Genomic DNA, 13,817 nt, shown 5'->3' on the forward strand with positions numbered 1-13,817 from the left:
GGATGAAGGCCATTAGCAGCCTAGGTTCCCAAAGCGGGAGGCGTCCCGGTTTAGGAAGGAAAATCATTTTCCAAGATGGCCACCATGGAAAAGGAAGGCAGGGGTTCCATACAGGGCCCCTCTTCGCTTTCCATGGCAGCCTATAGAAGGCAAAAAGAAAACCCTATGACCATATTACCACACGCACATTTTTCTTCCCTTTCAAATCTATCCTAATTTCGAATAACTTTACAACAAAGCCAGTACCAGGTGGACATGGCCACCTTAATCCTATGTTTTGTCCCTTGTGGTCATGGCCAGTAGCCAGATTGTCTGGATCATGACCTTATTCCATGAGCCGGACATTCTGGCCACTGCCCATGGCCACAGGCTACCCCTCAGTCACTAATGCTATACCGCTAATTTTTTAACACTTGTCAGATAAGAAAACACTGCCACATTTGCAAAACCATGCTTTTCTATCCTTGCCAATGAGCCTTACGCAAATTTGCTGGAAATCCACCCACGTTTTATTTTTTCAAAACTGTCAAATGAATGCACATACAATCGTCATATAAGCTCTGCACAAAATCCCAACAAACTTTGTAAACTCATTCGAAATCACGTCAGAAATATCCCACCCATCATCATCACCCCTCACCTCCCCAAACATTATTTCATAAGTTTCACAAGTGCAATGCTCAGAAAATATTATTGTTCCGAGGGTTCGACCCTGTATTTTTATACATACGTTGATCTATCGCAAACATTTCCAATTAACCTTACCTCATTTTTCCTCTTTTAAAACATACAAAATCTGGCAGGAGGGTGCGTCCATCTTGTGCTATTCTTATCCATTGCTGCATCTGCCTAAGGTAAACTGCCCTGACATCACTAAATCATATGCCCCACCCCTGACCCTCACATCACCAACCCTAGTGATATTCTACACCTTTCTCCGTGACGTTCCTCTTCAGCATAGCCAAACGTGACCATAATCACCTACGTGACATGACGCAGAACCCGAAAATCAACACACATTGACTAACAACACAGCACGTCACAATTCGGAATATTAAACCGTTCTTTAAAAGAAAACAATAACACGGTACACTTTGTAAAGTACTTTTATTTCACAATAAACTCTCCGAGAACATCCGACTATTCCCATATTCAATCAAATTGCAAATTTGTTTCTTTGCTCATGATTCAAAATGTTAATCGTAAGGCACACGTTGTTCTTTTTCCGTACACAAAGTGTTCGTTTTCGATAAAGGAACCGCTTGGGTCGCACAGTGAATTCCATGGCTTCTGCATCAAGAATGTTATGTTACTCCTAATCGCTAGTGCAGCGTACGGGCACATTGGCCCTGGGCGATCATCCCAAAAAACAGTCACTGTGATCCAGCCGTTGACAACTGCGTGCACTGCTGATTGAAGAAGCCGTCAGTTGGCATCTGGAATCTATGGCAATCGCAGAAAGGCAGGATGTACCTATTTGGAAAACAGAAAATGAGTATCAATACCCGAACTTCATTACAATAGATCTGTTGACTTTTTAATTCGGCATAGAGTTTAAACTAATGATTAGCACACACATCAAACAATCTCAACAAAGACAAAAACAACGTGGAAACTGATACACAATTCGATATGGTCATACATGACATTTTAATGAAATATTAGCGTTCAACCTGGGTGAACCTAGTGATAGTTTACATGCACCTAGATCCTGCACTCCCCATAACCACACAGAAAGATAGTACTTGCGTTACATTGCCAAAATTAATCTTCAGATAATAAGTTAATGCTCGTTCGGGTATACAGTCGTCAAAATCAAACGTACATTATGTTCACCATTTCCATTCTCTTGGCGTAAGTCAGACCGTAACGCTCACTGCGCTAGCACCAAAGATTCTTCATGAACTGAATTTACATGTTCCTTACACACCTTTGGAATGCATAACCTTATCAAATGTTCATTATTACAAACCGCCTCTCACTGCATTCCTTACGGAATATTCCCTTTCTCTCAAGTTCAAAAACAATTGAACCGTATACTTTGTGTCTCATGCGTGGGCTTCCTTAGCTTGCAACCAAAAAATCAAAGCTGGTGACCTTCACTCAGAATCTAAATACAATTTCACTTTGCAACAATATCGCTCAACGCATCCATGAGAACTCAAATTCTCATACACGTGCAGGGCCGCTGTTTGCTTCAAACACTGCAGGTGGCTGCCTCAGATGCCAGACTCTAGGGGGCGGCAGTCTGACTCCATTATTATTTGAAATACATTTTAACACATTAGTCCTTCACCTGTACTTTACGCACATTATATTGTGGAACACCTCCAAATGTACCGTATAACTTTCGTGACAAAAAAAACACCACTTTTTTGCTCCTTGCTGCCATATCCCATCCTCATCAACCTTCACCGCCCCAGACAGTATTTGATAAGTTTAACAAGTGCAATGTTGTGTTTTTTAATGTTTTTGCGGCGATGTCCGCGGAAACCAAAACACAGATCCAAGATGGCGGGCGCATCGGAACAATCTGACGCACATGAAATATAGTGGACATTGAGATTATATACTCAACCAAACTTTACTGAAAACCATGGAGACAATGCTGTACTGTACGGTAGAAATATTACAATTCTGTGTTGTGTAACAACTTACATTTTTAGAATCAGACTTTTAGCACTGTCTTTTAAAAAAAAATCAAGTGAACATGTACGTACTTTGCCAAACAATATAGTTCGCTTAATGCAACTATTATTCTGATTACTGCTGTTTTGCAATTATTTGAAAATGAACTTTTCTTGGCTTGTTCTACCACACAGGCCTTTGGAACTTTTAAAAGTGGAGGAAATGATTACATCTGCACTCTATCTCCAATAGTCCCTTTGAACTTGCAGTGAAAAGAGGAAAAGCGGGTGGGCAGAGCCCTCTAGGCAAGTGTGGAAAGCAGGGTGACTTATGTTTTTATTGAACAGAGTAATTTAAATGGCCAGTTGTGCTACACAAGTGTCAATTTGATTAGTAAATCTACAGAATTACATAGAAAATTGCTATGGAACAGTGCTTATTACATGCCTTGGGTTGTAGGGTAACTTTGGGGCACCCAACCCTGGGAGTCCTAGGGCACACAACACATGGGGGAACATTGACAGTAAGGCCTTATTTGAGGAATCACTGGGAAGAAAAGAGGTTGGTGAACCTGACAGAATGAGCAAAAAAGTCAGGGGACTTGTATGTCAAATTAAGATTTTTAAATTGTATCTTTTACCAAACACTCTGTTTTCACCATTTGTATGCCATGACCCTCTTTGGATCCCCTCTGTAAAGCTTTATCCTGAATATGCCTTAACATGCCTAAACACTGTTTGTTTATTTGCAGATATTTATTGACCGCGACCCAACGATATTTGCTCCCATTTTAAATTTTCTCCGTACAAAAGAGCTTGATCCAAGGTAAGCCCTACTTTTCTCAAGGTGTAACATAAAATTCTGATTTGTGTGCAGCGTCTGATCTCACAGTTGTGGTGGGGGCATTAATGTGACAGAAGCCGATTGTTCATGTGATGAAGACAGAGTGTAAAACGGATCTAGTGGGGCATTACTTTGTTACTCCTAGTCTCATTTGGCCAGAGACAGATTTGTTATTGTTGCCGTTGATTGAGATGCCAAACATCCCCACACTGGACTTTAGACCCCAGTAAGCAACTAGTCCAGGCGTTTTTTCTGGAATGTTGTTTATTCAGTGAATCTCAGTTAGCTAATCGCTGTCTAAAGGAAGATTATTGGACACTGGCAGATCCAAGCCAATAGTGCAAAGGTAGCGTACAAAGAGAGACACAGGATCTTCCCCCGTGCACTTGCGGAAACAAAATAACCAGTAAATAATGATACTACATCAAGTATAGGTGGTCCTATTGTTGCAGCCAATTAGTCAGTACCATCCTTCTTACCCTTGACAGAGTAAAAATTATTTGAAGGGACCATCCATTACCTCTATTTCACGCATAGAAGGAGATGGTTCTAGTAATCCCAAATATCTGCTGTGATTTCCCTAATTACTACTCTTCTCCAATTCTAATGGCAGGCGAGATCTAAAGCCCTGTACCAAATTGTTCCTTTGTCAATGTTCCCCATTGCTATCATTATTCATAAATGGTGAATAACTCTAAAGCAGAAGATGGGCAAAAGAAAGTTGCATGTAAAAGTACTTATTTTATGTCAAATTTGCTGTTGCATTAAAGTGAGCATATTTTGTGATCATATTTTCTTCCTAGGCAAGTGAACACCAGTTTGCTGCTCCACGAAGCAGAGTTCTATGGAATAACTCCTTTAGGTAAGCCATGGGGCACATGGCTGGGGATCTTGTTTACTTAGTAATTTGTCTTTGTAAAGCTGAGCAACAAACCTGTCAGTAAATTGCCTTTTAATCTAGCAAGTGATGGTGGAAAGGGCATGTAGCAAAATAAAGTTGGATTGCTGGTTTCCGTTCCTTATCTTTGATATTTCCAATATCCAGCTTGCTGCCCCGGAATTGTTTTTTCAGTAGAGGGTGTTGTGCGTCGAAGCCTGGTTGAGTCGATGTCCCTTGGAGGCCTCCATCTCGACAACAATGTCACCACAGGTATAAGTAGCATGTGCAGCGCCCGTTGGCGTCAGTTCCGTTTTTCCACGCTTCACAGGTTCGGTAACATAACGCCTTAGCTCCTAGCCAGTATATTCTTCGATATTCTTCAAAAATTCTTCGAGTTTTCGACGCGGTATGGCATCTTCATCTGCGTTGTCTACTCCTCGGTCCAGATTTAAAATGTGCTGGGACTGCGGTGCTAAAATTTCCAGGATCTGCCTGTGGTATTTAGGATCAAAACATCCGTCTTCAGATTGTGAGGACTGCTTGTCGATGACGGCCAAGGCCTTGAGGGAACGTAGAGGGAAGTTGGAGAAAGGTAAGCTGTTAAAATCCCCTTCTACCCCGTCTAAACGTAAATTGTCAGACGAGTCGAGACCAACGTCTTCTCATCGAAAAAGATCAAGACGTTCCTGTTCCAGAAGTGGTTCGCACAATTCCTAGTCTTCGAGGCATGGGAAAAAGACATGCTGTGGGTTGCCGTCCACTTCGTCATCCAGTTCACCCGAGTGGGTCACTTGCCCTTCAAATTCTTGTACTCCAGATCAGTGGGAGGAATTTAGACTCTGTATGATGAAGGTGTTTGAGAACGCGGCCTTGTTCCAATCGAAATGCCAAGGAAGCATAAGAGCCGTACGTCTTCGCACCTGGCCATTGAACCTCCTCAAGAGCGATCACATCCCTCGAGTCGAGAGAAATTCTCCTCGAAACATAAAAAATCGTAGCCGAAGGAAACCCATACAGCAACCCCCAAATAAATCTCATCTATCGGTGCCTCGAGGGTCGACCTCCTCGACGCTGTATATGTCGATACCTTCGACACTATAGTCGAAGACCTCAGCACTAAATTCGAAACCATCAACGACATTGTCGAAACCTTTGAAGCCACCGACAATTGTGTCGAGGCCATCAATGTCAACTTCGACTATTTTGGCGTTGTTGGCTCCCATTATGGCTTCTATAGCGCCTTCTTCTTTTGAGAAGGCATATACATCACAACCTCGCTCATAATACTTGAAAACACTCTCTTCAATTTATGAAGACGCAGAGGAGTCCTCTGAAGAAGAAAGGCCATTTGGTCTCCAATATGGAACACCTTCTGTACCGGATGAACTCGTATACGAATAGATTCGCTTAAAAAACTTGAAGGAATGTCTTCATGAGGCGAGTGGTATTGATACTTCTCCTGAAATTGATTTTGGTAAGGGAGATCCAGGAGATCATGCTGAAGTGAATTATAGACAGCTCATGACAAGGGTCATGGAGTATATGGGATGGTCTCGACCCCCGCCTGTTTTCAAACAGGACAGTTTAACAGACATATTGGACAAAGGGCCACAGGAGGACCCAATTGTCCCATTTAATCAGGCTTTGCAGAAAAGGGTGACTTCCTATTGGGAAACACCTGAGGTTGTCCCTGCCCTAAATATGAGGCTTACAGACAAATACAGAGCTTCTAGTTCTGATCCTCTGTACCTATCAAAGCAACCTACACCAGAAAGCCTGGTAGTTCAGGTGGCCACTTCTTCAGAAAGACAGAATGCCTATCCCACAATACCGCAGGACAGGGATGATAAACGCTATGATGCCATGGCTAAGGTTTTCTCGTTCGGCAGTATGGCTTTAAAATCTGCCAATGCCACATGCACGCTAGCGAGATTTAGCCACACCCTTTGGGGATGTATTTCTATGGCGCTGACCATATCCTGAAGGGGAGGAGCGAGACGGTTTCCTTAACCTTGTCAAGGATGGGAAGGATGCTATGTGCGAGACCCTCCAGACTGGTCTCGACTCTGTTGACAGCATCAACAGAGCCATGGCGGCTAGTACAGTAATCCACAGATTTGCTTGGTTGCAGAAGTCAGGATTTGCCCCAGATGTACAGTCCAGGCTTCTCAACATGCCCTTTGACGGCACACATCTATTTGGGAATAAAGCTGATGAAAGTTTGGAGAAGCTGCAAACTTCCAAGGCGGTGGCATAATCCCTTGGAGCCGCAATAAGGCAAACTCCAAACTGCCCCACAGGTGCGCCCTGGAGGGGTAGGTCCTTTCGCTATTATTCCGCATTCGGAAGGGGCAGAGGACAGCCAGCTCAAAAAGGACCTAGAAAATTCCCCCGTGGTGGACGGGGCAGCAGTACTAAGACCGCAGCAGCTGCCTTACCTTCAGCCATTGCGTCAGCTGCCCCAAAACCTCTCTGAGGTCTTCGTACACAAGACTGCAGTAGGAGGCAGGTTATCACAGCATCTGACAGAATGGCAGGCTATTACTTTAGATGCTTGGGCATTGGAAACGGTTGCCTAAGGTTACTGTCTACCTTTCCTGCAAAACCCTCAGTCATCAACTGGGGAACAACTCTTTGAAAGTTCCAGATCCGCTCATTTTGCAGGAGATTTTAACCCTGCTAGAGAAAGGTTCTATAGAACCAGTACCTGTAGCGGAGAGGAACAAGGGTTGGTACTCCCCATATTTTCTAATCTCAAAGAAGACGGAGGATTGAGACACATCTTGCACTTAAGAGACTTGAACAAGTTTCTCAGGAAGGACAAGTTCAAGATGGTAACTCTTTCTCAGATCCTTCAGGCCCTCCAGCTTCAGGATTGGTTTGGATCATTGGACATTCAGGATGCTTACTTTCATGTGCCGATCCATCACAAGCACAGAAAGTACCTGAGGTTTGACGTTGGCGGATCGCATTATGAGTTTCCGCCACCGCCAGAGGGTTTTCACCAAGCTAATGGCTATAGTGGCAACGAGTCTCAGGAGAGGGGGGAGATTCACGTCTACCCCCCCCCCCCCACCTGGACAATTGGTTGATCAGAGCCAGTTCCCCAGAACAGGCCCTGGAACATCTCTTCTTCCTCAACTTCAAGTAGTCCCACATGATACCATCACAAAGACCCCAACTTATCGGAGCAGTCCTGATGCATCCCTGGGAAAAGCCTCGCGACCAGAGGGTAGGGCTCAAGACATTCTAAAGATGGTGACAAAATTCCTGAATGCCCAGCGTCTACCGGCCTTCGATTTTCTGAGGTTGCTCGGCCTTCTGGCTTCCTGCATTTTGCTGTTGCCAGAGGCACGCCTGAGAATGAGATCTCTCCAGTGGGCACTCAGGACCCAGTGGTCACAATTCTCAGGAAAGATGTCAGATCTCCCTCAAATTCCAAACAGAGTTGCGCTGGATTTTCAGTGGTGGGCCTGTCGGGCGAACATCTTGAAAGGAGAAACGTTTTGGCAACCATGGCCGGAGATAACCGGAGTGACGGATGTCTCACTCACAGGGTGGGGAGCCCATACCAACTATTTCACCATCAGCGGTCATTGATCTCCATCTGAGTCCAAGCTATATATCAACCTTTTAGAGCTGAGGACAATCAGACTAGCGGTGAAGGACTTTCTGCCCTCTGTATGGGGAAAGAATGTCCTGATAATGACGGACAACACAGTGGCCATGTACTACCTCAACAAGAGAGGTGGTGTAGGGTCACTACCACTGTGCGGAGAACAAATGCTGCTCTGGTTCTGGGCAATACAAGAAGCAATCTCTGTCAGCAGTTCACCAAGCCGGAGAGAGCAACACAACATCAGATACCCTGAGCAGGCAGCAACAGTCTCCCACGAGTGGGAACTAGCTCAGGACGCCCATCTGGACATCACCCTTTGAGGAACACCTCAAGTGGATCTGTTCGCGACCAGTGCCAACAAGAAGTGCGAACTGTACTGATCAAGAATTTCCCCAGAGAGGAGATCTAGGAGATGCGTTCATGGTGGACTGGGAGTTTCCCCTCTTGTACGCATTTTCTCCAGTCCCTGTCATTCCTCATGTGATCAGGAGGTTCAGGAAATCTGATCCTAATTGCCCTGGACTGGGCCAGGAGGACGTGGTACCCGTACCTTCTGGACTTGTTCATCTGCCCTCCGATTAGTGTTCCACAAAGACAGAATGTTCTTTTGCGAGAGGCGGGCTGGGTTCTCCATCCACATAGCAGGACTCTCAGCCTTCACGCATGGTTTCTGAAAGGCTCAGATACAAGGATTGTGACCTCCCGGACGACGTAATGTAGGTGTTACTTTCAGCCAGAAGACCAGCAACCAAATCTTTATACCGCTGCTGCTGGAATAAGTTCTGCAGCTCGTGTAGAGGTAAGTATGTTGATCCTTTATTATGCAATACACCAATGGTTTTATCTTTTGTATTACATCTAGCAAATCTGGGGCTCCAGATTGGTATAATCAAGGGATACCTAGCAGCGCTCTTTTTAAGTGCACTTCAGAGGCAGTCTCCTATTTTAAAATTCTTCTGGTAGTACAGTTCTTAAAGGGTTTAACAAACGTTTACCCTCCGACCCCATTCCAAGTCCCACTCTGGGATCTCAACTTGGTTTTGAACTTTTTTGATGGGCGCTCCTTTGAGCCGCTACATCCTTGTCCATTAAGACTTCTTACTTCGAAAACCGTATTCTTAGTGGCAATTACATCAACCCGAAGGGTGAGTGAGCTACAGGCTTCCTGTAAACCTCTGCATACTGTCTTTCACAAGGACAGAGTGGTACTAAAGGTGAAGCCTACCTTTCTCCCCAAGGTCGTTTGAGTTTCACATTACTTAGAAGATAACATTACCTTCTTTTTATCCTCCACCTCATCCGGGGGAAAAAGGGAGAGACTTCACAGACTGGATCCTAGACGTGCACGGAGCTTCTACATTTCTAGATTGGCTAAACTGCGTCAGGATGACCAGTTATTCATGGGGTTTACAGGCCACAAATTGGGTCTAGCCATTACCAAGCAAACTATCTCCAGATGGATAATTTTAACTATATCGGAATGTTAGACTGGTAGGCAAAGACCCACCAGAACATCTGAGGGCTCATTCGAACAGGGGTGTTGCAACTTTTTCTGCTTTGCAGAGTGGAGTTCCGATAATGGACATGTGTGCGGCTGTCACACGTTTGTCTGTGCACACCTTTACTAAATACTACAGTCTATATTCCTCCACAAGCCATGATTGTTTTTGGGAAAGCAGTATTGCACTCTGTGCATATGTGATCATGTTAATTTTTACTCCCTCCTCCAACTGCTTTAGGAGTATCAAAGATGAGGAATACGTGGGAGGACACAATCCATTTGAAGAACAAGTTACTTTCCCATGGTAACGTTCTTTCAACTGGATGTACCTCCCACGTATTCCTCATCGCCCCTCCCATCCTTCCCTGCAGTAAAACTTCTCTTGTGATTGCAGTCTACGTTCTCTCAAGGGGAGTAAGCGTCTTGACAGAAGGCAGTACTCTTCTCGTCAAAACAGAACTGAGGCCAACAGGCTATGCGTGTGCTACTTATACCTGTGGTGACGTCGGCAGGACGGAGGCCTCCAAGGGACATCGACTCAACCAGGCGTCGACGCACAGCGCCATCTACTGAAAAAAAATTCTGAGGCAGCAAGCTGGATATTGGAAATATCAAAGATAAGGAATATGTGGGAGGAACACCAGTCGAAAGAACGTTTCCTTGGGTAAGTAACTTGTTCTTCTTTTATGTCTTACTATAATGTATATTGTCTCGTCTTTTGCTCCTTTCTCACCTGCTCCTCCTTTTTAATTTTTTTATTTTTCCCCCACAACCTTTTGGGATGTGACATGGCTAGGATAAATCGGCCATTATATCCAAGATACTTGGGTGAGTGTAGGAAGCTGTCAGAAATTGGGACGAATTTGAGTATGTTTGAGAGCTTCAATGAATCCTCTAGAGCCACCTTTTTGGTCATTGTCTGGCCTGTGCATGCTAAATAGGAGTTGAAGTTATTCCCTTGAATTTCAATTTTGCACAGTTGGAACACCATCTTATGAATGTATTTTCTAACCTGGAACAATTGTTTCTTCAGGATTCAGAAAGTGTTTGTGGCAATTTTCTTGCAGACTCGCTGTTTTGATGGGTATACATTGATGCATGTAATCTCAGTATGTCTTTATTTGGGCGGGACTGGGTAAAGGGCCAAAATGAATAGCAGTTGTGCAGTTTTGCCATGGAAGGGTGGGTTGCACCTTTGTGGCGGGTGCGATTTTGCAGTATTGACTTTACAGAAACTATATTGTTATGATCGTGGGTTGTGAATGATGGGACTGGGAGGGTACAGTCTTCAAGATGGTGCTGTTTTGAATATGATTTTAGAGACTCTGCAGTAGATTTGTAAATGGATATAGCTACTGTTTTTTCACCGACGGTCAAAGAAGCAAAGGTTCTTTCCTGTTGCCCAGCACGTCAGTATAACTTTCTCAACTTTTTATATTGTGCAGTTCGTCGTCTACAGCTTTGTGAAGAGTTGGACCGATCCTCATGTGGGAGTGTCCTCTTCAATGGATACCTACCTCCTCCAGGTAAGGGATACACATTTTTCGTTTGAAACTATTTCTGTCTCAAGAAAAGGTAATTTTATTTCATCTGGCTTTGATCCGAACCAAGATTTGGGCATTGTGCAGCTCATCAACACTAACTGGTAGAGTTCTTCTCCAGCATGGGGTCTGGCCTGGATTCACATGCTCATGAATATTCCCCGTCGTCAGGCTGGGAATCCTCGGTAAAGAAAAAACCAGTATCAGTTTCATTTCTGATCTGTCTTTCGTAGTAGCAACCAATCACTGATCTCTGCGTCATACTGACCACAGCCAATGACTGCCCTCTACCTAAGCCCCGCCTCTGGCAGCCATCTTCAGATTTTTACTGCACGTTCAAGTGTTGGGATCCTCGTGCTATTGCTCTCGAGCGTTAGTGCTATTTTTTCACGTTTCTTCTCAAAAACTTCGATTTTTCGGTCAAAAAGAGCCTCAAGCTCCACCGATTCTTCATCCGATCAACGAGGACCCGTGTCGGATTCGTCTACGCCCCTCAAGGGTGAAGATTTCGTCGAGCCACGCTTTTGGAGGACTCCAGAAGTTTCTCAGCCCCATCTCGGACATGGCCCAGGAGAAGGGAAGCTCGACGCCCGGAAAGCTGTTCAGGGTCTGCCCTGGATGCCAGCTTCAGAATGTCTTTGAGGACGAACACTCCTTTTGTCTTTACTGCCTACATGAGGACAAGACGCACGTGGAAAAGGACTGTGCGTTTTGCGGCAATATGTCGGAGCGGACCATGAAGGACCGCCATCAACGTCTCGCCAACTGGCTGGAAGGGAAGAGCCCGTCAGGCGAGAAGAAGAAGAAATCTGAGCGGTCTTCTAAGTCCTTTGAGGACGCCCCGGCGACGGGGGTCCAACACAAGGCCAAGCACCGCGAGTCCGCTGGCACCGGGAGCGCCGAACGGTCGGGCTCTACGGGCGCCAGGCAGGGCGCATCCTCCCCGGCACCATCAACCACGAGCCAACGCTCTGGTTCGGGTAAGAGGAAGGCCGAGCACCCGGCAAAGCTCCTGGAGAGGCCCCGGTCGAGCTCGAAGGCCCCATCGGAGGGAGAGCGAGGCAGTGTTCCCCCCCCCCAAGGAGAAGGCGGTGAGCGCACCTAAGGTGGTGAAAGCCTTAATCCATCAGGCCAAGGCCTCTATCGAGACAGTCGCGGCGGCCCTGGCTCAGCCTGTGGAGGCTACACCAGTGGTGACGACCTCGGGGCTCAGAGTCTCCCTGCCACCGCAGAGGGAGTCCTCTTTTATGCCCATCGACAGGACCCCCGTGAAACCTCCGACGGAGAAGAAAAAGGGGGGGGCAGGAGGTCGTCGTGGATTCGGCCTCAACCTCTGAGAAAGAGCTGATCGAGGTCTTAAGCCACGGCGTTGGCGTGGAAGAAGACCAGCCCGTCGGGAGGGATCCCGACGTAGGAGACGATAACGTCGAGGGTGCCGACGGGGCCCCTGACCGCCCGTCGGACTCCCCTCAACCAGCGCCGCAAGACAACTTGGCGGCCATTTTGTTGGCTATACAGTCCTTATGCTCGGAGATAAGGACGAGACTGCCGTTACCACCAGCGGAGGAACCGCTCCCGACGGGGGACCCGGAGCCAGGCCCTTCTGGGAGCCCTCCCCCTAAGAGAAGGATTCATCCTCCACCTCCTTTTCAGCCATCGCGTGTCATGCGCCGCCTCCGCACCTGGCGTCTTTGGCCCCGCTGCCGCTTAGGGACTTCCTGATTCCCGTCACGCTGACGCTACGTTCTCTCTATGCGGTCTAGTCTTCTCCGCCGTAGCGCTATTTAACCACTCCTCTCCCTGAGCACAGCGCGTTGCAACCTTCCACGGTCAGCTGCTTTTCCTCGCTGCCGCGGTCTTGCTACACGCTGTTTACCTTTTGCTCCTCGAGCATTTTTTCTCTTACTCTTTCCGTCCTTATTACCGGTCCTACTCCGGTCCCAGTCTTTCGTTTCCTCTCTACCTCCATTCCTTAGTTCCAGCTCTTTGCCTTTACTTTGTTTTCTTTACCTTTTGGCGTTTTTCGCTGCATTATAATTCCACCTGGTTCCGGTTGCTGCCTTCTCCCATCATTCATCTGCATACACGTCCAGCGGCCATCAGGATACTTACCGGTCCAAGGGGTTTTTTGCCTACTCTGGCTTTTTTCCCCCTTCCTGTCTCTCCCGGGAGGGGGACACGGTCAGGGCGCATTTACACGCTCTCACTGTGGCTTCCTCTTGTGGGAGACACTCTCAACCTCGAAAAAAGGAAAAGGATTATACGGCGCATCGAGCACTCAGTCCAGCTGAAGAGGATTTCGACTCCACAGGTGAGGAGGTTGAAGAGAGAAAGAAGGGTATTGCACCAGTGGTAGAATCGGAAGCTGACAGTTTGCAACGCCCACAAACACCAATCATGGCTACTCCTGAGCAAGTGCAGGAACTAATCGCTGCGGTACAAAGCCTTTCTCTAGAAATGCAGAATATGAAAACTGAAAACAATCTGTTAAAACAAATGGTGGCAGTAAGGGAGCCCCCCAACACAGACCTGCCCCCTATGCCTTTGTCTTCAGGGAAGTATGATGGTTCCCCCAAGACCCTAAAAGAATTTCTTGACGCTTGCAGGGTGTATTTTTCCTTCAGAACCCGCACCTACGCCTCAGATCATGCCAAGGTTGGATTCCTGGTGTCTAATATGACAGGGAACGCTCTAGCTTGGGCCACCCCTCTAGTCACCGGAAATGACCCTGTCCTTCAGAATTTCGATGCATTCATTGCTTTTGTTAAACAAACCTTTGAGAGACCCGAAGTCTCAATGGCAGCT

The 13,817-nt window shown here is 46.4% G+C and overlaps 1 protein-coding gene across 1 annotated transcript in view; it reads left to right on the plus strand.

Moving 5' to 3' along the window:
* The window catches only part of LOC138566826 (SH3KBP1-binding protein 1-like), a 557,645-nt gene that overhangs the window by 169,617 nt on the left and 374,211 nt on the right, over positions 1-13,817 (plus strand). Inside the window, exons 4-6 of the mRNA XM_069644508.1 lie at positions 3,380-3,453; positions 4,275-4,333; positions 10,917-10,997. Of these exons, the coding sequence (XP_069500609.1) occupies positions 3,380-3,453; positions 4,275-4,333; positions 10,917-10,997 (214 nt within the window). The remainder of the gene's footprint in view (positions 1-3,379; positions 3,454-4,274; positions 4,334-10,916; positions 10,998-13,817) is intronic.

This window comes from Ambystoma mexicanum, chromosome 2p (genome assembly GCF_040938575.1).
Source record: "Ambystoma mexicanum isolate Mex_15411 chromosome 2p, UKY_AmexF1_1, whole genome shotgun sequence".
NCBI lineage: Eukaryota > Metazoa > Chordata > Amphibia > Caudata > Ambystomatidae > Ambystoma > Ambystoma mexicanum.